The 25,124-nt window shown below is 50.6% G+C and overlaps 10 protein-coding genes across 10 annotated transcripts; 5 read left to right on the top strand and 5 right to left on the bottom strand.

The window, feature by feature from the left end:
- Window positions 1–743: 743 nt before the first annotated feature.
- C7974DRAFT_394069 (uncharacterized protein) lies at window positions 744–1,562 on the bottom strand. The gene is made up of 3 exons (XM_046141842.1): window positions 1,433–1,562; window positions 1,119–1,381; window positions 744–1,065 (listed from the first exon to the last, which is right to left on the bottom strand). Exons 1-3 carry the CDS (start codon window positions 1,458–1,460, stop codon window positions 1,054–1,056), a joined length of 303 nt encoding a protein of 100 aa, XP_045996984.1. The 5' UTR covers window positions 1,461–1,562; the 3' UTR covers window positions 744–1,053.
- Window positions 1,563–3,879: 2,317 nt separating this feature from the next.
- C7974DRAFT_376088 (uncharacterized protein) lies at window positions 3,880–5,740 on the bottom strand (the record flags this gene model as incomplete). Its single annotated transcript, XM_046140257.1, has 3 exons — window positions 3,880–4,012; window positions 4,532–4,537; window positions 4,749–5,740. The coding sequence occupies 3 exons, from the start codon at window positions 5,738–5,740 to the stop codon at window positions 3,880–3,882; spliced, it is 1,131 nt and encodes a 376-aa protein (XP_045996983.1).
- Window positions 5,741–6,861: 1,121 nt separating this feature from the next.
- C7974DRAFT_433876 (Tannase/feruloyl esterase) lies at window positions 6,862–8,723 on the bottom strand (the record flags this gene model as incomplete). The annotated part of the gene is made up of 3 exons (XM_046144948.1): window positions 6,862–6,907; window positions 6,958–8,305; window positions 8,648–8,723. 3 exons carry the CDS (start codon window positions 8,721–8,723, stop codon window positions 6,862–6,864), a joined length of 1,470 nt encoding a protein of 489 aa, XP_045996982.1.
- Window positions 8,724–9,304: 581 nt separating this feature from the next.
- On the top strand, window positions 9,305–11,357 carry C7974DRAFT_183164 (uncharacterized protein). The gene is made up of 3 exons (XM_046136402.1): window positions 9,305–9,619; window positions 9,665–9,991; window positions 10,040–11,357. The coding sequence occupies exons 1-3, from the start codon at window positions 9,452–9,454 to the stop codon at window positions 11,177–11,179; spliced, it is 1,635 nt and encodes a 544-aa protein (XP_045996981.1). The 5' UTR covers window positions 9,305–9,451; the 3' UTR covers window positions 11,180–11,357.
- Window positions 11,358–11,874: 517 nt separating this feature from the next.
- Window positions 11,875–13,339, top strand: C7974DRAFT_183166 (endopolygalacturonase PG1). Its single transcript, XM_046136403.1, has 4 exons — window positions 11,875–12,378; window positions 12,425–12,682; window positions 12,737–12,951; window positions 13,007–13,339. The coding sequence occupies exons 1-4, from the start codon at window positions 11,983–11,985 to the stop codon at window positions 13,257–13,259; spliced, it is 1,122 nt and encodes a 373-aa protein (XP_045996980.1). The 5' UTR covers window positions 11,875–11,982; the 3' UTR covers window positions 13,260–13,339.
- Window positions 13,340–13,785: 446 nt separating this feature from the next.
- Window positions 13,786–15,095, top strand: C7974DRAFT_472063 (uncharacterized protein; the record flags this gene model as incomplete). Its single annotated transcript, XM_046146527.1, has 3 exons — window positions 13,786–13,841; window positions 13,894–14,812; window positions 14,865–15,095. 3 exons carry the CDS (start codon window positions 13,786–13,788, stop codon window positions 14,961–14,963), a joined length of 1,074 nt encoding a protein of 357 aa, XP_045996979.1. The 3' UTR covers window positions 14,964–15,095.
- On the top strand, window positions 15,073–16,724 carry C7974DRAFT_394062 (uncharacterized protein). The gene is made up of 3 exons (XM_046141841.1): window positions 15,073–15,249; window positions 15,488–16,301; window positions 16,348–16,724. The coding sequence occupies exons 1-3, from the start codon at window positions 15,194–15,196 to the stop codon at window positions 16,426–16,428; spliced, it is 951 nt and encodes a 316-aa protein (XP_045996978.1). The 5' UTR covers window positions 15,073–15,193; the 3' UTR covers window positions 16,429–16,724.
- Window positions 16,725–17,706: 982 nt separating this feature from the next.
- Window positions 17,707–19,745, top strand: C7974DRAFT_463327 (uncharacterized protein). Its single transcript, XM_046146229.1, has 3 exons — window positions 17,707–17,928; window positions 17,980–18,251; window positions 18,306–19,745. The coding sequence occupies exons 1-3, from the start codon at window positions 17,802–17,804 to the stop codon at window positions 19,686–19,688; spliced, it is 1,782 nt and encodes a 593-aa protein (XP_045996977.1). The 5' UTR covers window positions 17,707–17,801; the 3' UTR covers window positions 19,689–19,745.
- A 448-nt stretch (window positions 19,746–20,193) lies between these two features.
- Window positions 20,194–21,145, bottom strand: C7974DRAFT_376081 (soluble epoxide hydrolase; the record flags this gene model as incomplete). The annotated part of the gene is made up of 2 exons (XM_046140256.1): window positions 20,194–20,338; window positions 20,385–21,145. 2 exons carry the CDS (start codon window positions 21,143–21,145, stop codon window positions 20,194–20,196), a joined length of 906 nt encoding a protein of 301 aa, XP_045996976.1.
- Window positions 21,146–21,944: 799 nt separating this feature from the next.
- On the bottom strand, window positions 21,945–23,975 carry C7974DRAFT_310971 (flavin-containing amine oxidoreductase-domain containing protein; the record flags this gene model as incomplete). The annotated part of the gene is made up of 1 exon (XM_046138291.1): window positions 21,945–23,975. One exon carries the CDS (start codon window positions 23,973–23,975, stop codon window positions 21,945–21,947), a length of 2,031 nt encoding a protein of 676 aa, XP_045996975.1.
- Window positions 23,976–25,124: the final 1,149 nt, after the last annotated feature.

Below are 25,124 nucleotides of genomic sequence, written 5' to 3'. Positions count from 1 at the left end.
TCTTGGCACCTCCCCTCTGCTATATTAATTGAGACATACTTACTGTATTAATATTTCGAAATCGTTACAACGTGGCGAGATGCGTGTGCCTGGACCTCTCCTAATTGCACGGCGCACCGCAAGCCTGATTTGACAAGAGCAGTGCACTAAGAGCTACATACCCAGGTACTGGTGAGGAATTGGGGTTAAGGTATCGTCAGTGTAAGCACGCGCTATTTGTGTAGTGCAGATCAACATCTCGCGAGGTGTCGTTGAGATAACCTTCCCGCTCCACCCGTATGTGGAACCTGGGGGCCAATTCAGAGCCGGGTTCCGACTGAACGACTCGCAAGCTCCGCTCGTACGGGCAGCGGAAAACGACGGTGGGGTTGAGGCGGCCGGGACAGGGTTTTTGATCGGTGCTGGGGTGTTTGTGGTATCTAGGCGTACGGTTGGGACGGGTGGGGCAGGTGAGGGGAGGATGAGGGCGGAGCGGAGAGGGTGGCGTTGCGGTGTGCTTGTGGCGGGATATGCATGGATGTTTTCTTTTGCAGGGTTATCGCAATACTTCGTCGACGGGCGGTTGTTGCAATGGCTGGCGTATTGTTCAGCTCCAGAACAACTGCGTCGACAGCCATATTTACTCAGGCCTTGGAGTGCATCATGCTCTTCAAACAGTGTTCAGCGTGTGAACAGTCAGATATAACACATATCTGATCCTACATTGTTCGGACCAACCTCACGTGTCGGGCATCAGGACACAGCATTCGGATCACTGAATGGCCAGCCTCGCGGCGGCGATCTTTATTTCTCTCATTCCAGGACAGGCATGCTTCCTGACGGCGGAGAACAGATTCGCGATGCGAAACGCCGCCCACCTGCCGTCTCTGCCGCATGCATGCTCATGCATCGTGCCGTTTTGCCGAGTGAGGCTCTGTGCTTGCGCCCCATGTCGCAATACCGCAGCGCAGCGGAGCGGAGCGGAACTCCAAACCATAAGAACTCTCGACCATAGAATTTTGAGCCCACAGAGACTCTTGATCCATGCTCCTTGCCTCCACGCCTGTCGCACGCTCACGTGTCAAACTGTCTTCGTCAGCACCCGCATCACCCACAAATGCACAGTCACCGCAACATACCTCCCATTTCTTGAACCCGGTGTTTCTGTCGTTAGATTTCGACGCCGCTCTGCTCGCCATTTTGGGCTCGTTGTTCTTGACGTACTCCTGTGCCAGCGCGGCGCACACTTTCTTGTGCGTCTTGAAGTGCGCCTTTTGGCAGTCTTTGCTGCAGTAGGCTGTGGTGTGACATTTGTTGCATGGCTTGAGCGAGGCGTCGGTTTTGCTGCATTGTGCGCAGGGCTCAGGCGCTTTGCTCGAAGACGAAGCTTCGGGTTGGAGTTCTGGTGGATTTAGTTAGGGGGGTCGGTGTTTGGGATCTTGCGGTGCTGTACCGGTCGGGACGCTAGTCGGAGAGGCCATGGTTGGGAGTGGTTTGGATGAACTTCGGCGGGAGAGGTGGAGGCTGTTGATCACTTCGATGCTCGAATTCGTACTTTAATTCACGTGAGTGCGCGTCCTAGGTGCTCATGTTGTTTCAGCTGGTGACCCTCACGATTTTGCGCAGACAGGGATGACGTGCGAAGCGAGACAGCCATGCCCCTTTGAGCCTAGCTTTCCATTCGACCCTTGATGCAACAACCGGTGAACAGTCCTACTCACAGCAGCATTAGACTTGCTCGATGGCGCAAAACTCTGGCGCGTACGGCTACGATTGATCTCGGATCTCCGATAGTCTTGCAGCGTAATTGCCACGTGGGCGTCGTTGCCACTTCCTGCACTACGACAGGGGAGCAAAGATTTTGACGACTCAACACCACAGAAGCGGCTGCTACGTTTGTTCACGATGCTGTAAAGGAGATATAACTCGTGATAGCCATCGCAATCAAGTCGATACTTCAGAGCTCGCCCCAGCATGCACTTTCGCTACCTTACCAGTGTGCACGCAAACACGTTCCCGCCGACCTATCGATATCAGGGTAGAACATGCCCAGCATCTAAGCACCTGGCACCGGCTGAGTGAAACTGGAATGAAGTTTTCATTATCGACCTAATAGAGTTGTTTGTCGTAATGCTGGCAGTGTTCACATACGTTGAGAAAAAGCAAGGAACTAAGGCACTGGACCTTAGTGACTGACCCCATACTTGCCGGTGTATCCTGTCTCCCATATTTTTTTTCGTTAGTATAAGCATCTGCTACATTCTCATCGCGAACATCAAATCATTTGGACACACACACAAGCCTCTGTACGGTAGGCTCGCCTCCAGATCGAATATGGAGTTAGTCTGATGCTCGCTGTGAGGGGGTGAAGGAGAGATCATGAGGATGATCAGGTCTTTCAAGGTATATTTATCCATGTCAGTATCAACTTCAGCAAAGAGAATCAAGATTGGGCGTCGATATGATGCTTCGTCGATTTGCGAACACACGACTTGACACCTCCTCTGCGACATGAATCAGAGCACTCTCTTTCCCTCTTTTCCTCCAATGTGTATTATTCCTGGCCATGTGCTATCTTCTCTTTCAGGTATCTCAGCTCAAGGGTACTCTATCAAGAGGTGAGATAGGTGCTTTGACATCGGGCCGGTCACTCTATCATGAGATCAGGTCAGCGCAGACAGATAGATCACGAGCGATGTTCGTGAAGCCAAGGAAGCATTCAGATTATCAATAACAAAAGTATCAGGATATTCGTCATAATGGGATCTAGGTAGAGTCATCACATCTCTCTCTACCTTGGCCGTCGGTCTGACACCAGGCGAGTGTAAGCGTGGACGAGCGCCTACCTGATTTGTTGGAAACTTGTCGGCTAAGTCTGAGCTTAGTTACTTTCCAGGAACATGGAATGAAATTGTACTAATGGGCAATGCGAGCTGTTGAGTGTCGCAACGAGCAGACTATTGCGTATATCTCATCCCGGTCAGTATCTTCTGGCACATCATCCGAGGAGTGAATCACGTGGTCATACGGCTCATATGTATATAACACGCTGCACCCCCAACAGTACTTTACTATCGCTCACAACACAATAAACTCAGTCCCGTGACTCTGCGACACCGCTCAGCCTATTGGCTTATTTTGTCCAAATCCGGTCTCAGAAGTTCTTAGTTCCATGCGTAGTTGCCAGCACGATTGCTACCTACCAAAGCAAACATGCGCTTCCCACTCGAGATCGTTGCCCAAATGGTCGAGCAAGTCGACCTTCTTGGTGACCTCAAAGATACTTTAGCGTTGCGTTTCGTTTCCCGTAAGCCAGCCTTCCAGTCTATTGCGTTTCACAGATGGATTGCTTACGTGTCTTAGGCATGATGAATGAGGAAGTGCTGAGAGTTCTCATGAGCTCCAAAGAAATCTATCCAGCCAATACTCGAAAGCTTCTGGAGTTGAACAGAGTAGAATTGCGTCTACAGCTGGCGACTCATCAAGTGGTTCATTGGCGTAAACGTCACGCTCCGAGTGATGATGATACAGGTCTGCCGTATCCAAAGAGGGGACGAACCTGTATTATTGGTGGGTATGTGGGATTCACATTTAGGACAGTCAACGTGGAGGTACGGCCCTTACCAGTGGATCTTCTACAACCTTACCTGATAGCTCGAATGGAAAGCGCCGAGCAGAGTCCATGTCTTCTCTCAGCACTGATAGACAATTCTGTTAGTCTATTGATGGGAGAATGTACTGGAACTGATGTTCTGTCACGTCGAGAGTTGTTCAAGGACATGGTCGCCGCCTTTGATACGAAGCTCATCGAACCACTGTTCGCGACCGAGGTTTTCTCAACTCTGTTCGACTCCCATGGACTCGACTACTGGATGCCTTTCTACAAAGACGCTCATTTGACTATTTATCCAAACCCCGAGCACTCTCTTCGACTGTTCTATCTGTTGCGACTCGCCCAAATGGGCGAAGACCGGTGGAAGAACTGTGAGTTGGGTGACGAGCCAGAACAGGGGGACGAGGAGCACAGGTCGCACTGGTTAGTCATCAGTATCCTAGAGGAACCTCCGAAAGGTCTAGAGTACGCGCGTCTCTTTGCAATAGATGCGTTGAATATCGTAACGAGATCCAAGGATCCCGAGCTGATGTTTGCATACCTCGCATCGAATGCGAGCCGATATTTGGGAGGACTATCAGCAGCGGAACAAATCTGGTGTGCTGTAAAGCAAGGAAAGAGTAACCTCGCCGACGTTCTGATACGGAAGGCACTCGCTAAGAAGGATATTCCCGTTGAGCTTGCTGAGGACATAGCATTCAAAGCTGATCCGATCATTGAAGGCATGGTCAAAGGCGGCGAGAACACGCACTTTGGGCGATCAGTCATCGAGGAGTTACTTAGATGTAAGGACATCGAGAGTGTAAAAGAGTTACATCAGGACATGTGTTTGGAGGATTGAGCTCAGCTCTAGCGGCCTGTTGCGACAATTGAGCTTTGACGCGTTTTTGTGTGGGTGTTCCAAGAAAGTGTATGATAATTTTGAACTAAATAACATACACCATGCTGTAAGGTCTTCATCAAGCAGTCACAGAAAGTTACCTAGGCAACTCTCGAACGGGGCAGGATGGCATTGTGGTCGCTTTGGACCTTACAGAGACATTTGCTTACATATTAACATTACCGCTCCCTGCACCATGCGAACATCAATCTTGTGAGTGACAAGCAGTCATGCGTATACTGCACCAGTGCCTAAAAAATCTCCATCACTACATACCACCTGATCATGCTCCCAAACAAGAAAGCCCAGCTCCCCAACAACGCTGAAATAGCTGCGGCGAGCTTGTCCTCCTGGAACAGAAACAATCCCGCCATCATAAAACCAAAGCCCCCAATCGTGTTTAAGAAAGCACCTTGCCAGTCCGCATCCTGCCACATGGGCTTGTACCATCTTTCCTGTTCCGAGTATGCCAGCATTGCGTTTGCAACCATGAACAGCGCGCCATGGATTACTTGAGGGCCGAACACAATTGTTGCGAAAAGAGGCGCTTCTTCCGAAATCAGTTCCGGGAAATCAACGATACCCGCGAACATGAAGATGACACCACCAAAGAGCACGATAAGGCCGGCTTGAAAGGCCAGATTTGTCATAGTCAGATCCCAAAGCTTGATCCATGAGGGAATCCATTTGAATTCCGGCGACCCCAAGAGTGCGGGTCTGTATGTGACTTTCTGGGTCTCCTTATTGGTGTCGAGAGTGCCGCGGTCAGCGTTCAAAGCTCCGAAGGTGTCGAATATGCCTGCTACGAAGAAGAATACAGATCCAATTAGGACAGTGGTTGGTATGGCAATAGTCTCGTTGGTTTCGAATTGCAACTTGGGATCAAGTTGCGGGAGTAAATCGAAAAACGCGTTGATGACGAGATCGACACTTCCGACTGCAAAGACGACTGCGACCAGCCAAATGGGATCCCGGTACGGGAAAACTGTGTACATCTTCTTGACGCGTGTGGCAAAAGATTCATCTTCATCGCCCCAGTCTAGGTATGACGGCTCGTCGTAGACGTAAACTTTGGCACGTTCGATATCGCATTTCTCACGGTGCTCAAGATGGTCGACAGGCACGAAGTTGGCAAGTTTCTCGCTAATTGCTGGACGCGATTCGAGGTCCGCGACAGGGTTGAGAACGGGAATATTACGAGCTGGGGGCATCATGCTCATCCTCGTGGCTCGTACGTAGGAGGCACGGATCGTTGCTGAGGCGTTCATGTCGTAAATCGTGAATTAAGACTTCGTATCGCAGAAAGGAACCAAGAGCTTGGAAACAACAGCTGGGCCAAGGTAAAGACTGGTCTTGGTTCGGACCTTGAGCCAGCAAGGTGACAGGAGCAGCGGAGTTCAAACTGCCTGCCTTCTAACAGCATGCATGTCCATGGCTATTCATATACCCGTGATGTGAGTACACATGTACCAAGACGTACCAAGTGTTGTCAAATCGAGAAACATGTGGATACTGTGACTGGAGAAGTCTGACCCACAAGCCTCGTCACCATTTTGCCCAATGCGGCGCAAGATCTGAATAGCTAAGCTCACACAAGCTTTTCACAGGTCGTGCGCTAGCGATGATAAAGTTTTGGGTGGAGACAGGAAGGCGATGATCTAGGAGTCGATCTGGCTGAATCTGCACCGCCTCTGGCGATGTTTCACGGATGCAACCGTTCCAGAGAAGCTGTGGCTGCTGAATGAGTTTGAACCTCTGATCTGCATGAAGGCCGGTTTGCGCTGCGCAATGCGTCGTAAGCAGTGTGCATACCGCTGTCGGCGTGCGGACAGGTTGCTGACCATTGCTGACGACGATCTGGCGGTCTGGCGGTCAACGTATCCTCATCAGCGCTGTTGAGGTTCGCGTGTCTAAAAAGAGGAGCGACCTGGAAAGAGGCTCATCCGTTCCACATGGCGCAATTGGTTGTGAGGCTCTCGGAGTTCGGGAGCCACCGTGCGGGCCGAAAGCTGAAACACTACCAAATCCTACCTAGGTAGCCCAATGTTTCACGACTCCTGGCTCGACAGCACAGCTGAGCTTGTGTCAATCAGTCAATCAGCGAAGTTGTTAGATATTGTGAGTATGCTTAAGGACCGATATGCTCGCGATGGTAGGTATCAAGAAGATCGGCCGTGGAGACGCGATAATGCGATAGAAGCCAAGTAGAGGCGTAAAAGTCAAGATTGAAGTGGAAACCAATATGGAATTGGTTTGAGAGTTAGAAATTCGAGGTTGTGTTGAACGAGGTTGTTGTTGGAGGATGTAGGATCGTCAGCCAAAATTCAATCCCAATCCCAAGCCTTGAAAGCGATCTACAAGCCCACCTAATATGCGGTCAACACGCTCACTAGCTTGGTCTTCTTGTTGCAACAACTCGGGTCTTTCGGTTCCACCTACACAACTCCAGCTCGAAGCTCTCTCGGGGTCGCCAATACCCATATACTTTGCCTTGCCAGGGAATATACAGAGATCCCTAGTGATTGGCTCTCCTCTAGCATTTGATGTCTCGGCTGCAAGTGTCTCAGGCACATCGCCTTTCTCGACCCAATCGACAAGAGTCGTAAGAGCAGAAGTAGGAATAGGACCTATTCCGTTACCACAGTGTCCGACGCCTGATGCAAGAAATAGGCGATAAAACTGATCAACTGCATGCGCACCTCCCATGGTGCCTTCTACCCTTCTTCGGTAGTCCACGGTGTTCTGAAAAGGAATAACAGGATCATCGATGCCATGCCATGTAAGCATCTTGGTACCTGACGCTTTGAGCAAAGACAAGTCCGGATCAGCAGAGTTGAGGAGGCCGCCGAGCTCATAGTTTGCCTGAGCCCAATGTCCAAAGTACGAAGTGATGTCGAGGTGTTCAAGTTGGGCAGAAGGGTTCCTTAGTACAATGTTTTTCATCCAGCTTTCACAAATGCCATGTGGATTTTGCAACCTGGTACCATCTTTTGATGTGGTGATGTTCGCCAGGTGCTGGAGCTGAATGCCAGGGCTGACGCCGTGAAAAATTGGGCCCCATGGCACTTGTTTCGGCCCTTTGATAATGTGCTCGACTACCGTTGCCATCTCCAGGGTGATGTCAGCGTGTTTGCCGTCGCACTGAATCTCGTCGCCCACTACGGCAAACGGATCAAATTCACACTCTTCAGGATCTTCGATTATGCCGTTCCACACACCATCCAGCTCATCGCACTGTTCCATCGCCCTGTTTCTGAAGTGTTCAAATTCGCAGTTCGATAGGTATGTTTGTTGCTGCTTCATCACAAGCTGAGGCCAGAACTCGCCGGTGACAAGATTGACAAAGTTGAGCGCAGGCGCATTGGCAAGGATCCCGTCGACGAGGTGTGGATACTTTTGTGCGAGCATGTGTCCTTGTCTTCCGCCTGTAGAACACCCGTTCCAGTAAGAGTGATGAGGTGCTTTGCCGTAGTAGAGTTTGGTGATGACTTTGCCAATGTCGATTTGATCAACAAGGCTGCGTGAAGCGAAATTGTGTAGCAAGTTCCAATCAAGGGAACCGGTGACACTGTCTTTCAATGCCCATCTTCCATCTTTTACTCTGGAAAGGTCATCGCTGCCAGAACCGCCGTCTGTTGATGCAGCTGCCCAGCCATCTTGGACAGCTTGTCCAAGGTGTCCGCCAAACATGCCTGTTTCGAAGCCTGCGCCTCCCGTGGCCTGAAACCGCTCGTTCCATTCATCGTGGGTCAATGGAAGCCATACCTCGATCAAGACTGTGTCGTTGGTACCTTGATGCGTGATGTGTACTTTGACTTGGCAGAAGTTCAACCCTGTCAAAGCTGGCTGGAGGGGACCGCCTTTGATGCTTGTAAAATCGTGCTGCGGCGCCGCTGTCGCTGAGAGGATTTCAATCCCAGACGCAGCCACATGTTCTTGAAGTCCCTTCAATAAGGCAGATGCTTCACATGCAGGCAATGATTGACCATCACTGGGCGAGTCCGCCGTGGAGACCGTCCAGGCGAGAAACGGCCACAACGTAAACCAATTGCGCGTGCAACGCATAGTCAGAAAGATGAACAAATAGAGTTTAAGCCGCGAAGATATTGCTACCCGGATGCCAAGGCGCACAAAGTTCCGAGGTGGAGCTCGGTAACTTACCATGAGGGGCACACAACCGAAGCCCTTGGCACCCCCACCGCGACACATAGGTACACGAGCAATGCAAGCACTGCTCCAACATCCACACATAACTGCGGTTCACCATCAAGATACGACACGATCGGAGTGTACTTTGTTCGTGTGTCACGTCTGCTTAGTATGAGGAGCATTTGTAGACGTCGAGCCTCGGCAGCTGCTCAGCCTCTTTATTCGGTCTCCGAACATGCGTCTGACCAGCTTTGAACGCCGCGCTTCACGGACTGGCTATGATAGAGCATCCTCTTCACGAAATAACTCTAGAGACGTGATTCTGATGGAATCCTGAATACTATGATAGATTCAGGTAAATGTTTGGTGTGCGCGGGTTTCTGCGACTGTAGTGTGATGCTGCGAAAACATTTGGAACCGTCATTTCCAACGCCGGCTCAGTACTAAGCTTTGCCCCGGATGCTCACTGCCCCGAATTTAGATCCCGAGGCGTCTTCTATATGGGGTTTTTCGGCGTCAGGCACCACCATAAAACTACTTTCGGGAAGGAAAGCGCAGCTTTTTGCTTAGACGGCGATCGGGATTGCATGGCCAAAGTTGACCATAGTCAGGCTGCCGAATGTTTCTAACGATAGATCTACTTGTATTAGCACAGTAGATCTGCTTACTCTGTTGCTGCTGACAAGTTACCCGCAGATCCCCACGTTGCTCGCCCTTTCTCTCTACTATGCACTTCACGATAGTACTCGAGAAAGCGATCGCTTTCCTCAGACCCCACCAAGCTCTTGAAAGACTGTTCTTTCCTTGACTCAGCATAACACCTCTGTAAGATGGGTCCTCGTACCGCGGGCTCACGAGAGGATCGATCGGGCAAGATTGAGATGGTGACATACGTTCTCACTGGAGCATTTGTTGTTTTCTTCATTGCTCGTCAGATCATGAAAGCTATTGTCTTTCGCAAGGTGGCGCTTGACGATTTATTCATTCTTTTAGCGACTGTAAGTAACTTCTCTAAGATACTGAGGTTTATCTAATTTTGACAGATATTCGCGATCGGTCTGTCAGTCACCACACTAATCCTCACATCTAAAGGCCTTGGTGTACTTGACTTCCTGTCCGTCGATCGAGCCAACAATATCATGAAAGGGCACTATGCTTCCGAGCTTCTCTACATCCTTTCACTATGCTTTTCAAAGCTTTCTATCATCGTACTGTTTTATAATGTGGTTGTAGTGCGCACCCATCGCTTCTTTGTCTGCGGCTTCGGTGTTTGCATCATCGCTTGGAGCGTGGCATCAGTCACAGCCGTCGCACTTCAGTGTAAACTCCCAAGACCTTGGGAGATGATGACACTAAATTGCTTCAACACAGTACGCAATATATCTCCTTCGTCATATGTAGCCTGCTAATAGCTCTAGCGAATCTTTTGGGTTGCCTATTGCGCGATTGACATGTCTACAGAGCTATTCATCGTCATGCTCTCCGTAGACTTGGTGGCACACCTCCGAGTCCGCATGTCCAGGAAGCTCGCAGTTGTAGCTTGTTTTGCGCCGCGACTGCTAGTGGTATCAGCTGCTTTGGTCCGCGCAATCTACCTATATCGAGTCACACCTCACGGGACCCCCGAGTACGACCTCTGGATTTCTACCATATGCACCCAAGTGCACGTGAGTGTCAGTATCTGCACTGCCTGCATCCCGTATATGGTACCCTTCTTCAAGAGCATGCAGGGAAATATCTGGCGGTCGTACTCGACGCGGAGCTGGACTGCGAGATCCAGACGTAGTCCTCCACCTCGCCGGTCGCCAAATCGGCTGCGCAAAAGAGAAGCGAACATCCGATTTGAGTCACCGAAATCTTTCAATAGTCTTATCAGGGAGCCTGAGCGGGTTTCGATAGTGTCGCCACGTATTCCGAGCCCTACACCGATCAGCCCATTTCTGCCGCCACCTGTCGCGACCCTTCAACTCCTTCAAAATACACCCAGCGTGATAGAGTCGAGCCACACCAGAGCTATGAGTGTATCAGGAACACTCTATGACAGCGACTCGGACGGGGTTTTTGACATAGTCAGTTTGCAGAGCGCTATGTGCTTCGTCCCATCTCCAGTCGAGCCACCAACACAGGCGCGCCTGTCGAACACTGCTATGGCAGACGTATCCGGGCCCTTCGAACATATGGCTTTGCTAGGTAGCCCCAATCCATCGAACTCAAGCTCGTGCTATTCTAGCCGTGTCTCAACGCCGACCAGATCAGAACCCACCCCGAGGTTCTCATTGTTTCCTCAGCATACTCGGCACTACACTGCATCGCAGCTAACGTCGGCGTCGGCGTCAGCACCGGCACAGAGCCTCAACAGGATGCAGCCTATGGCAGCTGATGATGACGCGGCGCGCCTTTTAGCACGGCGAACTCTGCCCAATCCTGCGTTTTCGTACGATTTCGACGATTCTGCGCATCCCGCGAGATCAGCGAGTTCACGGTCGCATCCAAAGTTCAGCACAACTCCACGCCTACACGCAGCGCCTCCAAAACCTTTACCCCTGGATTGCGAATGAGTGAGGGATGTTTCTCAGTTTATTATCTTCATAGCATATTATGGCGTTATGGGTTAGCATGTTTGATCGTAAAACAAACTCTATCGGCGGTTAGGGGCTGGACCGCATCGCATTCTGGCACTTGGCCACTATCGGCGTTTTAAGGCTGGACCGCATCGCATTCCCACAAGCATTGACATCCTGTGCCAATACTTCGGCCGTAATTGAATTTCGAAACACACCAACACAAGATCACGATTTTCTGTGAGACTGAGTTTTTGCGCCAATCTCTTGCGAGCACTGTAGCTCTTGTATGCACAAGGGCCGATGATTGCGCAACGTCTGTCTGAGCCATTGCACAATAGGGGTTTATCGGATCACACTGGAGCTATCAGCGATTCCCCAGGTTTTCCCCACACTCGTATTCCCGGCATTTCAGGAGAATTCATGATTGGTGGGATCATAAAAGCTATGAAGCCAGCTTCAGTAGCGCTGGCACTTGTTCCCTTTCCTCTCACCTCTTCATTTGGAGAGTCATGTGTGGGTTGGGTGCCTGGGATAGTTCGACCGAACATGCGTCCAAGGGGGACTGCGAATATCGCAGACATCGATAATTGGAGGACGTCTTTGGTCCGCCCATTTTGCGTTCTGACCAGGAAAGCCCGCAGATAGATTGCAAAGACGCGTCCGGAACAGCGAATAAGATTGCTCCTCAATCGTCGTACTTAAGGACGACAAAAGACCAAGCATTTTGGCCAAGCAGCCAAGCAGCCTTACACAAGCACCAAGCATCCAGCACTCTATTATCGCTTATCTTTACCAATATGCATCTCTCCTCTGTTGTTGCGTTGACCGCATCGTTCGCAGCGTCTGCTGTGGCGGCCCCAGCTGACGCTATCGCTAAGCGAGCCAGCTGCACCTTCACAGGCGCTACCGGTGCTGCAGACGCCCACAAGGCGCAGACTACTTGCCCTACTATCACCCTGAATAATGTCGCTGTTCCTGCTGGCACAACTCTGGATCTCTCCGGGCTTGCAGACGGCACGACTGTTATCTTCCAAGGCACTACCACTTGGGGCTACAAGGAGTGGGCTGGCCCACTTGTATCCATTGGTGGCAAGAAAATCACTGTCAAGGGTGACACTGGCGCGATTCTGAATGCCGATGGCGCACGTTGGTGGGACGGCCAGGGTGGTAATGGTGGAAAGACGAAGCCCAAGGTGAGATCGTCACAAACCTGTCTCCTTCACCACTAACGATTTGCAGTTTCTCGCACTGCACAGTCTGACAGGTGGCTCCACCGTCACCAACCTTTACATCAAGAACACCCCGGTTCAGGCTGTAAGCATTGCGAGCTGCGATGGACTGACTATCACCGGCATGACTATCGATGATGCCGCCGGTGATACCGGTAGTCTTGGCCACAACACTGATGGCTTTGACATCGGCACGAGCTCCAACGTGAACATAGACGGTGCGAAGGTGTATAATCAAGACGATTGTGTTGCTGTAAATTCCGGAACGGTGAGTTTTTCTTCACGCGGGCAGCCTTGTGGCCATTACTGACTTTTCATGCAGGGAATCACGTTCCAGAACGGCCTTTGCTCTGGCGGTCACGGTCTTTCCATTGGATCTGTTGGTGGACGGACATCTAATGTCGTCGATACTGTCACCTTCTACAACAACGTGGTCCAGAACTCGGTCAACGGCATCCGAGTCAAGGCCTCCGTTGGCGACACTGGCAGCATCAACAAGGTGACCTACAACAAGATCACTCTTAAGAACATCTCTAAGTAAGTTCAATCCGGCCACGATCCTGTCAAGCATGTTTCTGATACTTCCACTTAGGTATGGTGCTCTGATCGAGCAGAACTACGACGGTGGTGACCTAAAGGGTACTGCTGGCACTGGCATCCCCATCACTGGTCTTGTCGTTGAGAACATCACCGGTACTGGTGCTGTCTCTAGCTCAGGCTATAACGTTGTTGTCACTTGCGGCAGCAGCAAGTCTTGCACTGGCTGGACCTGGTCGAACGTGTCCATCACCGGTGGAAAGTCTTACGGCAGCTGCACCAACGTTCCCAGCGTTACCAAATGCTAGACGAGGCATACGACGGAAGCCAAACGATACTTCTTTGGCGTTCCGCCAGATTTCACTCCTTTTCACTCCTTACTATGTACATATTTGAAAGATAAATTTACTGTTGATATTCAAAGCCTTCTTCCATTCATTAAGATCGATGGTCCTTGAGCTTGTATACGCCGATCAGAGCTATAAAATGTGAGGTTGCAATCTGCAGTCAACTGTCAGCGCCAAGGTTGGGATATGCATATCGCAAACTGGAGCGACGAACAATGAAGTACAACAGTTGGAGGGCACATGCATCATCAGTTGATTCTACGAGACACTAATCGAGATGCATGTCGTGCGATTCAGCGTAATCATAATGCAGTATCACAGCACGAAAACGGTCAGCTAGAGCATGCCCAGGTGATGTGAAGGCACAATGCACGTGACCATGTCTTTGGCGGCGCAAGCGCAGGCAGCAATTGCCCCACTTTAGCGACGCTTGTTGCACACCTTCGAAACGCAACCTCAATCCACCAATAACCTTAGTAGCTACAGCATGGGTACGCCTGCACCTTCGACCGAGCGCGACCGAGCTTGCGTTAAGCTCGTTCAGTAAGCTACCACCAACCCGATGGTCGAAGAAGCCTTTGCTGACAGCATGTAGCACCTTCAAGAGCCAGGCTATTGCGAAGGCAAAGGTCGATGCCACCGAAACAAAGCTAAAGGCTCTGCGCCGGGAGCGTAAAAAGCTTCAACAAGTTGCGGCCGACGCTGACACCAGTGCCGAACAAGCCTTCCAAGACTACGCAAACACCGTCTGCCGGGAGCTCTGCGATGCAGTCTACAATTCATTACCTCGTGAGGTGCGCGATATGATCTATGGCTATCTTTATGAGGAACAATCTTGGGATGTGACAGATGCATACTTCGATCTCGACGCCGTACCTACAAAGTACTGCGCCCCCGCACACATGTGGAAACCAAGTGCGGCCGGTGAAGCCTTGCACCGGGAATTATGTGAGCATTTCTTTCGCTCCAACAAATATTGCTTCTACAAGGCCTCCTTCATGCCCGAATTCAGGGCCATAGATCGATGGGGTATAGGATACACGCCTGCAGTGCTTCCTACAGATATCCGAATCGATTTCCGTTATGGGGACTACGATCTTAATAAGAAAGACAACAAACGTGTTGAATCTAAAGATCGTGAAGGGAACCACGGATGGGGCAGCAACGGATGGGGCAGTAACGCATGGGACACCACAGATTCGACCAGAAAGACTCGTTCGGAGCTATTGTCGGAGCTAGAAATGCTCTTCGGCTTTTGTGCTGGTACCAGGCTGACCATTCGAGTTGTACCATTATCATCGGGCTGGGACTATGCTTCCATTGAAGTGCGAGAGCGGGCGTTCAACGATTTCTTTCCTCTTGTTCTACCAGTCCTAGATCGACTTCGAGCTTCTGGTTGTCGCTCTCGCATTGTCATTGTGTATAGTCTTGACTGCTCATGGATCGAGGCGCTACCCGACTTTGTCTACGAAGGTGAACTCTCTTTAGAACTGTGCAGGACTGAGTACGAGAAGGTAAGTTCGAAGCTCACAAGCGTACAGTAGTTACAGGTACTAAACTCTTCAGTACGAGGCGGGAGTCCGCAAAAAGAGAGAAGATACAGAGCTCGATGCCGCTACCGACTCCGACGCAGACTCCGACTATACCGATACAGAATCGATCTGAACTAGGACAAGTTTAGAGTTAGGGATGGAGAGAAGGAGAACAAAGGACTTCGTATTCCACGGATGCTGTTTGCAGGCAAGCTAATCGTGCTGATTGGCTGATCGGATGGCTTCAGTCGGGTTGATTCGCCACTGTGAGTACCTGAGTGAGCTACGTGACAGTACTCAGATGGATCGCAGGTCTCGTATGAAGACGACCTGCATTTCTTTTTTATCTACATTTACCGAATAATGCCACAAATGATCACCCCAGACTCGCAACGTTTGCTGCGTAGCCGTGCGTTTGAGTAAGTTCAATGTTTCTGGATACTTTGCACCCCAGCATGTTTGATCAGCCACTCGGCACTTCTATAGTATTCAACCTACCTTCATCGCAGCCAATAAGGTACAGAACTACCACCAAATGACTCTATTCATCCTACCAAAAGGGCACCCTCTTCCCTGATGCTGCATCTTGCCAGGTGACTGGTTGGACGTGCCCAGGTGCAGCAGATGTAAGGCATAGGTACTGATCAGGGTTTACAGAGCACTTACCGTTGAGGCTGAACGCAGAGCTCAAATAAACGCACTTCAACAGCGTCTCAACGCTCTGGAACACAATCTCGCTATAGAAGCAGCAGAAACTCAACTCAACCTCGATGCCTTCGCGAGATCAGAATGCCGCTCTCTGATAGACCTTTTCATGCTAAAGCTCCCAAGGGAATTGCGCGACATGGTTTACTGTCATCTCAGCACTAAAGAGGAGCGTATTGACAGCGACTACTTCCGCTCAACGAAAGATCCGGTTACACAGTGCTTCTCATACGACCAGGCGCGCTGGAAAAGCGCACATTTTCCCGAGCACTTTTGGGGCATCGAGTACGTAGAGTCGCAATTTCTGCGAGAGTTGAGTGAGAACTACTACCGCACCTCGACGTTCATTTTTGGCGATGGGCAAGGTCTAATCGCGAAATTTCTCAACACTGATCAACTGGGTCTCGGGTTTCCACCTAAGGATTTGGCATCGAATATTGAGGTTCGACTAAGCGCGATAACACACGACCGTGGCTCTTTTAGAGCGTACATCTTTGGTGTGCCGAAACCACCAGAGAGACTGCAGGCTGCGCTTGAAGGATTGATGGAGCTCAAGTCCGGTTCCAATGTGTGCATTCGATTCTCGACTGAAGCGAAGGCGGCAGAGGAGAGGAGAGAGTTGTTCGTTGGTGCGCTACCAGTACTGTTTCCAAAGATGCAAATAGCCGCACTGGCAGGACATCGCGTAAGATTTGTGCTGGATCAGAAGTACGAGTTTCGACTGGAAGAAAGTATGCTAGGAGATCTTGAGCAGAGCGCCTGGGACGTAAGTGTGGCCCTCAGCAGGGAAGAACACATGTTGACTCGCTCAGATGCCGGATTATTACAACACCGATGGGTCGTCCTTCCGTGCGGCATCAAACGCGAGTCCGTTCAGCCCATACACGGATTGAATGCAGTCTCCGATAGAGACGTCACTGTGGCTGTACATCGTAGACGGGCCCAAAAAGCCGTTAAACTGGGTTGAAAGGATTGGGGTACGAGAGCGGTTAATGCGCACAGATGTGATATGTCAACGCACGTCATACTGTTTCGAAGTCTATAGCTGCTATCTTGTATCGGATATGGAGTATTCGCTGCAAAGTTTGCTTCACTGTGATCGCTAGATGTACAAACGGAAGGCATTTCAAGTGTAGGAAACTAAGCTAGAAGTACCCAACTTTTTGAATGAATGTAAATCTAGACAGAGTTCAGAGTTCACTTGGAGCGTGGGAAGATATGAACAGCTCCGACATTCACATGTCAACCACGAATAGTCTGACGATAGATCGAATATGAACGGAGTAAGAATCGAGGGGTGGCCGCTAATCTCTACAATCAGCGAGACTCGAACTGGGACAGAGAGATACTGTGTAATCACCCAGAAGGAGCTGCCGATAATCTGCTCGTGCGACGCTGATGTGTAAGGTGTTACCTCAATATTTCTGGAACAACTATAAGCCGCTCAATGGCAAGTTCAGACATCCTTTTCGAACAAGCGGGATATGGGAGGACCTCAACTCCCACTAATCACCACTCGAGTTCTTGAGAGTACCACTGTTGACGACGATCATATCTGTAACACAGATCGTTATGAATTTCGACGAGGTTACTATGATGAGGTAGCGTCGCTGTGCTTGTGCTCTGACCGCATCCAGTTATCTTTCGTACAACGGCCCTTCTTGTTGTAGTGGAACCTCTTATAGCAGTGGAAGTGCTTCAGCACGACCAGAAAGAACAGAACCTGCGCGACATCGGACCTTTCCTATCACACAGTCAGGTGAACCGATCCATCACCTCAAGTCGCTCGGAGGATGTCTTCTTATGGACTCGTGCCGCTCCTCCGCAATGACCTTGTAGGAATCATTTCCACAAGGCGGTCGCGTCCGGAATTCTGCGGTTTCTGGCCACAAATGTGCGCTCCGAGGAACGGCCATTGGTCTGTAGCGCGTCCAAGACCACGTGGCTGGGTAACGGCAAGGTCGCGTCCAAGGTCCGATTTCCAGGTTCGTCCTTGATCCATGCGTGTCGAATGTGAGTATCGCACGTGTACAATATGATTGGCCTTTTGTTATCAGGTACAAAACGCATCTTCCCTGAAAAGGAATGTGGGCAGTCATACCAAGGCGCCAACGTTGTGCGCCCAGACATTCACTTGGCACTCGCAGCGGAGGTCTCCACCGCAACCTCGACGACATAAGAAGAAGGGTCGTGAACACCGGTCTTTCCCCAGTGTCTCCACATCTCGCAAATCATCGTTCCTTGTTCAGATCTCTACAGTGCAGAAATGAGGTTCTCCGCAGCATCGGGCGCAATCGCGCTGTCGGCGGCCGCCCTCGTGAGGGCACAGGATGTGCTCCACAGCAGGCATCTTGGAAAGCGTGATGTCAGTGCTGATGGAAACTACAACATCAGTCAGTAGCTTGATGAATTCTTCTTGGTCAGTCCTGTTGACAGACGCCCAGCTTTCTTCCACGTCAACGATGTCCACGCCCATTTGGACGAGTTCTCGTCCTCTGGAACAGACTGCACCCGTCCTGAGAGAGGCTGCTTCGGAGGTTATGCTCGCATCAAGACCGTTGTTGAACAGCAGCGACCCAACTACAACAACAGTCTCTGGCTAAACGTTGGTGATGAGTTCCAGGGTACCCTCTTCTACTCATTCTACGGAGGCGAGAAGATCGCCGAAACCTTGAACCAGATGAACTTCTCGGCCATGACTCTGGGCAACCACGAGGTATGTTGACAAATGCGGTGCAAACTAGTGAGAACTATACTAATGGGTGAACAGTTTGATGGTGGCGATGAGGCCCTCGGACAGTTTTTGGTCAACCTGACATTCCCGGTCATCTCTGCCAACATTAACTCGCAGAATGAGAAGGTCAACAAGACGGTCAAGCCTTACCACATCTTCCAGGAGCATGATCTTGCCCTGATCGGTGTCACTACCGACGAGACCCCCAGCATCGCGAACCCAGATGAAACGACTGTCTTTTCAGACGTCGTTGAGGCTGTACAGGGTGCTATCGATGAGATCAAGGCCACAACCAACATCACCAGGATTGCTGCCATCACTCACATTGGCTACGAAAAGGATCAGGAACTTGCAAAAGCCACTAAGGGTCTACAGCTAATCATGGGAGGTCACAGCCACACTCTTCTCGGCGATATGGAGAAGGCTGAGGGCAAGTACCCCACCATTGTCGACAACGCCGATGGCGATGAGGTTTTCATTGTCACCGCATACCGCTGGGGCGAGTACATTGGTGATATCGAGGTTACATATGATGCTCAGGGCAAGATTATCTCTTACCAAGGCGCACCCATTCATATCACCAACACGACCGCGCAGGATACCGAACTCCAGGCTCAGATTGAATCTTGGCGTGGACCCTTTGAGGAGTTTGCTGCAGAAGTCCTCGGCACAAGCGAAGTTGAGCTGGATCAGACTGCCTGCAGACGCCAGGAGTGCTTACTCGGTGACTTTATGGCAGATGCCATGCTCGCCTACCGCAAGAACAACACCGACGATGTCGATTTTGCTATCATTAACGCTGGCGGTATTCGCGCAACCATCGACCAGGGCGACATCACTCGTGGTGAGGTCTTGACTTCATTTCCCTTCGGAAATTCAATTGTCCAGATCGAGGTTGACGGGAAGTACCTCTGGGAAGTTCTCGAGGGAATTGTGACAGGTGTCAACGTTGCCAACGGAAAGGCGGTCACCTCGTTCCTCCAGGTCTCATCCGGCATCAAGGTTGAGTACAACCCCGAGAACAATAACGGCACAAAGCTTATTGCTGTCACTATTGGCGACCAGCCTCTCGACAACAGCACAACCTACCAAGTCGTCACCCTCGATTTCATTGCTGGCGGTGGCGATAACTTCTTCACACCTACAACTGATTTCGTCAGTCTTGACACTCAAGATCAGGTTCTCACACAGTACATCCTTGCTCAAAGCCCTGTCAAGATCGAGCTGGGCAATCGTATCGAGGCTGTTGACCGTCAACGCAACTCCACTGCTGGAGGCAACGGAACAGCGAATGGGACAAGCCCCTCTGGTACCGGAAGTCCCGCCCCTGCGGCTACAGGTGCGGCTGTCCAGCAACTTGGATCTGGCCTTGTTGGTGCTACCATCCTCGCTACCATCGCTGGTCTCTTAATGCTGTAGACGTGCTGAAACGAATAATGTAATATAAAAAAATCCGAGTTAGCGTTTGAGCAGAACACTACAATAAATCTAATATTGTTCACTTTATCAATGTTCCCTTCACTTGCCTCACCAGTGCGACCTTTTGCTTGGGGTTATGTACCTTGGTACCGTGCACGCCTCATTGATAATTGATAGTATATCGTTGCTCCAATATTCTCCTGCCGGGTAACATGAAACTATAGCTCGTATCTGCAGTTACTCCTCCCAGCAGAGTGCATAAGCTTGGTTCAATGCCAAGACCATTGAGGAAATGCCAGGCGTCTCGGGTTATCATTCGCGAGAAAACAGGTTCTACAGCATGATCGCTCACATATCCAGGACGTACAGACAAATGTTGAGCATGATTGGATCTTCCCCTTTCAGTACAAACTTTCAAGGAGATAAAGCAAATTTGAGAGATTCAAGAATGTATATCTGAACTTTTATCTTCTGTCGTTGTGTGACGACACTCCAACGAAGATGCTTACAATATGAATTTCTTCAGCAGATTTGCGAGCCGCTCAGGCTGTTCGAGGGCCAGACTGTGCCCGCAGTTCTCAAAAACCTCCGAAATGATGACCTTGTTAGCCGTGCCCTTCATTTGCTCCTCTACAAGTGGCCCAAAGAATCTTCTGAGTGTTAGCAGTCAACTTTGTCATGGATACTGAGACTTACTCTGGAGCCCCAACAGTCATTACTTTACAATCCAACTTCCCTTTCTTGATAATCTCTTCCTCCACGTCCACGTTCGCCCAATGCGCGCGATACGTTTCTAAGATACCTCTCAGTCCACCTGGGCTCTGCGAGCAGCGTATCCACTCGTCAACTGCTTCCTGATCTAGCGCACTTGGATTGTAGCATTCCGCTTTCATAAAATGTGTCCAGAACTCCCTTTCCTTGCCTGTAATCAGCATCTCAGCCATGTGTGGCATCCACAGAAATGGGATGTGCCAATTCCATACACCGGTTTGGTTGTACTGCGCTTTGATGTTTTCGCGTGTGAAGAATGATTGCTCGGTCAACTGCTGTGATAGCATCATCTCACAGAAGCTCAGATGTGTGACACGATCCCTGTACAGCCCAGCAGTGCAGAACCCAAATGTAGCACCACGATCTTCGCAATGGATTGCAAATTTATCTTCGCCGAGCTGACTCATGAGATCAGCCATGTCCTGGGCGTTGACGCGGCCATCATAGCCATCGCTTGCGGGAGGTTTGTCGGTCGCGCCAAAGCCTCGCAGATCTGGCGCGACGATACTGAAATGCGGCGTCAAGTACGGTAGGATTCGATACCAGTAGTAGTGGTTCTTTGGTGTTCCGTGAAGAAGAAGGAGTGGTGGCCCTGAGCCTGCGGTGATATAGTGCATTCGGATCCCGTTTACCCGTGCCATATGATGAGCAGCTGGCTTGCCATTGTGGTCGAATAGCTCTGGCATATTGTAGTATAGAGAATCGATCCAAGGTAGAATGATGCAGTATTACCTCGCAATTAAAATGCTGTGAGATTAATGAGGAAGTCAGTTACATATGTGAGTTCTAAATGTACAGTACGTACTGCAGAATGTGGGTCGGCTACACGTTTGCGAAGCTACCCCACATACGAATAACGTCATCGCTACTTCTGGAATTTTTTTAGATCGGAATTGGCTCCGTCCATACGTGAGTTTGTAGAGACTTTCAAGCTGCCACGGTGGAAGGCACATTCAAGAAACACAGCAAGCAGAATCTAGCATGCATCTCAGAGTGCCCTTGTTTTCTGTCGCATCGGTAGGCTGTTGGGACGACGGTCCGCTCCAGGCTGTAAATGATTATCCGGTTCTGGTCAAACTTCAAATATACGTCGATACCCTTTGCCCAATCTGCCTGGTTTTGGTACGTGGGAAAGGGCCGGTGCTTTAGTCGGCTATACGAAAGTGTCAGGCTTTGGTAAAACGACAGCCTGCACAACGTTCCGGCCAAGACTTCTACGTTTAGCTTGGTCAATAAAAAACTGAAGATGGAATGGGGTATAGATGTGATAGATAGCGAGGCACGATAGGAAGAACACTCCGTGTGCTGGAGCGCCCACGCGTGACCTCCATTGGGCTAGCGCACGTATCGCGTCATTGCATGGCAGTCGCACTTCATCACCCAGCCATCAGAGTCTTTTTGGATCGTGTTCTCATTAATGAATCATAATCTACTGCGTAACTGTCATGTTTCTACCTTTACGCGCCTTTCCAGACGAACGCCGCCTTAAACATGGATCCATCTACCCATCCACGTGTCAACAATCTGTTTTGCCTCGTCTACCAGACCCATATCCAACAGCAATTGAGTCGTACCGCGAACAGCTGAGTCAAGAGCGCTGAAGATCCAGGCGTGTGTGTACGATGTATGCTCCCCAACAAAGATTGTAGACATCTCAGTCTTGTAATACGCTGGAATGTACAGCTCCTGCTGACCGACTGTTGGCGCCGCCCAAGCACCTGCCTGATGCTCATCGACCTCCCAGCATTGGCGGTCATAAGCGCCTGTGAACTGTTCTGTAGCAACCTCTCCGTGGACCTGAACCATGGCACGCTGTACGTAAGCTACGTGGTCAGCGGTGCTAAGCGCACCAACAGAACGAGCAAGGGTGCCGGAAGTGTAGGATCCGAGGATGACACCGGGTCCGGTCGAATTGATTTTGTATGCAGGATAGCAGACCGAACCGATACCGGGAATATCAACCGCACCACAGCCACCAATGATGGGTGGGGAGAGCTTCTCCCAGAATCGAGTCTTGTAGTGCAGAGAGACTTTGCAGGACTGCTGGTAGTTCAGGGAAGAGATAGCGCGCGATAAGAGCGAAGAGTACTTGGGAAGCTCCCAGAGCCTGACCTTGGAGAATGGTACACTGACGACCGCATAATCATACTCCTCGCTCTCAGGCTCCATAGCGAATGGATCATTGCGCCATTGGACAGCCACCCTGCCGGTGTCGTTGTTGTACTTCAACCCGGTAATCTTACGACCAAGAGTCAAGCGGTCTTGGACATGCGGAAGAAAAGCGCGCGGGAGAGACTCGAGACCTTTGTCAATGGTTCTCCACGTGGTGGCCGAAAAGTACACTGTATCGTACTCCCACATAGGGCTGTTGGCGGCACCTGCGACAAAATCGACGACATCGGCACTCATGTTCAGAGCGTACTTGAGGTACGCAGCCTCAGAGAATTGGAAAAGACCCTTCTCCACAGCCGCTTTGTGAGCGCTGAAGATATTGGTCGAAATATTGCGCATGACGTCTGGAGTGATACCCTTAAACTCTTCGAGTGCCTCCTCAGCATGTTCCTGAGCTTCGGGATCTGGGCCTGCTGCAGCCGGTAGAACAAGAGAGCTGTTCGCTCTGATCTGAGCGGCACTCGGAATACGACCATTAGGCAGACGGTAGCCGTTTGAATTGGCAGGAACGTTGGGGCTGCTTTGGATCCAAGGAATGAAGTTCACTCCGAGTGCGCTATCGTTACCGTTCATCTGGTTCAAGACATCGGCAAGCTGGAATACCATCTTATGATCCTCAATATCAACAGTTTCGTTGGTGTCGGCGTATTTGGCCGAAACAGGGAAGCGCATGGGACCCATCTCTTGGTACTGGTACTGATCGGGTGTACTGCCAGCAAGGTACTTGGTGCGAATGCGACCACCAATACGCTGCGAGGACTCGGTGATATGCCAGTCGTGAATGCCGACGGAGTCGAGTAGGAGACTGGTCATCAATCCTGACATTCCACCACCGAGGATGGCGATCTTCTTGCTCTTCGAAACAGCGACAAACGAAGCATTGTTCGATTTTGCCTGCATATAAGCAACGCCGTCGAACCAAGGGCCTGTCACGTCGGCGACATCCGAGATGTCCTCTCGCTTCCGAGTTCGCTGCTTGACAGTGATCGGCGCCGAACGACCAATCAATGCAGATCCCGAGTAGGCGTGTAAGCAACCTCCATGAGCAGTATTGTCAGGTACGATCCATACAATACGCTCAGGTCGGGCTGAACGCGTCACTCGTGTTGATCCAAGCTCATGATGCCTGCTGTCAAGGCTCGCCATGTCGCAATGACCGTAAACAACGCGTACGTCTCCTTCGAAGGCTTCATCGCTGTAGTCGATGTGTACATTGTGTACCGAATCAGATGTAACGACCAAAGGCTTAAAGATGAGGTGGTTGGAGTGAGATACGACTGGACCAGCAAGGACACCACTGGCCACAGTCAACGCTGCTGAAGAAGCTGTAAAAAGGCCCCTCATGTTGAGCTGAACAATGTTTATGACTTGAGTAGCCTGTACCAAAGGCAGACTCTTCCCTTCATATACAGCTTGATGCTGAACGGCGTTCGGACGTCGATATCTTTGTTCTTGTTTCTGTTGGTCACTGACTTGAGCTATCATCGATACAATGATACTCATAACACATCAGACGCATTTAGGCATCGTAATGCCGCCGCCTACGGACCAACATGTTCGACACGCGGCTGCGATAAGGACGCCATTGTCCTTCATGCGCGACTTTCCAAAAGACCTGACACACGATACCTACTGGCTTAGCCATGTGTAGCCGACCCGTTCCTAGGTGACTGAGGTTCCTACGTCCGCTGTTAGTTGTAGTGGCGGTAAGCGATGTCACGTAGGGCGTGGAGGCGGCTCCTACAGAGAGCTAGCAGTGGTAGTTCAACGCTGACAAGAAGAGCTCAAGATAACGACGATAGGATAAGCCAGCCTTCTCTCCACCAGAAAGACCACTCGGAGAATTTACGATCGACGGCCCATGTTAGCGCTCCAACCCGCCTACCGTTGAGTATGAACTGCGGGGACACAGCAAAAATTTCATCTGCATGTTCGCCTTCGCTCTTTGCTGCCGCGCCCTCTACATTTGATCTTATCCTATTCATTGAGGGAGCCCGCCAGCTAGAGTTGTCATAATCTTGAAGCATCCAAGAACCCCACAATATCCGGTACTGTGGGCCTCTACATGTGGGTGCGGGCTATTGCCGTACTTCAGCCCGATTTGCCGACGTAACTGCGGCATCCGACAAGCACCAAGAGGGAAGGACGAAATCGATATTCCAATATTGTCTCGATGCATGCGTGACTGTTCTCATGATTGGACGAATCACGATATCCAAAGGTGGGGCTATCCGTATCGATAACGTTGTGCCCCACAAAAAGAGTCTCTTATCTCGACTTACGTCAAGACCATCAAGTCTTGTAGACATCTTACCGCGTCAACGGCGCCCTACAAGTACAAGCAGTCTCGGCGCCAAGTTTCAACAACCTCTAACACTGTTGTCCGGTCTGTTCTTGACTCGCTTTGTTCCACTTCTGCCGGTTTCGGCTTCTCCAGAACATTTGACGCAGCTCCGTCCGGCACGATAGGATATCCAGGTGCAGCATAGCCCT

Source organism: Boeremia exigua, assembly GCF_020726555.1.
Source record: "Boeremia exigua strain MPI-SDFR-AT-0100 chromosome Unknown C7974scaffold_6, whole genome shotgun sequence".
Taxonomy (NCBI): domain Eukaryota; kingdom Fungi; phylum Ascomycota; class Dothideomycetes; order Pleosporales; family Didymellaceae; genus Boeremia; species Boeremia exigua.
The sequence above is the reverse complement of the archived record's forward strand: the minus strand, read 5'-3'. Positions and strand labels throughout refer to the sequence as shown.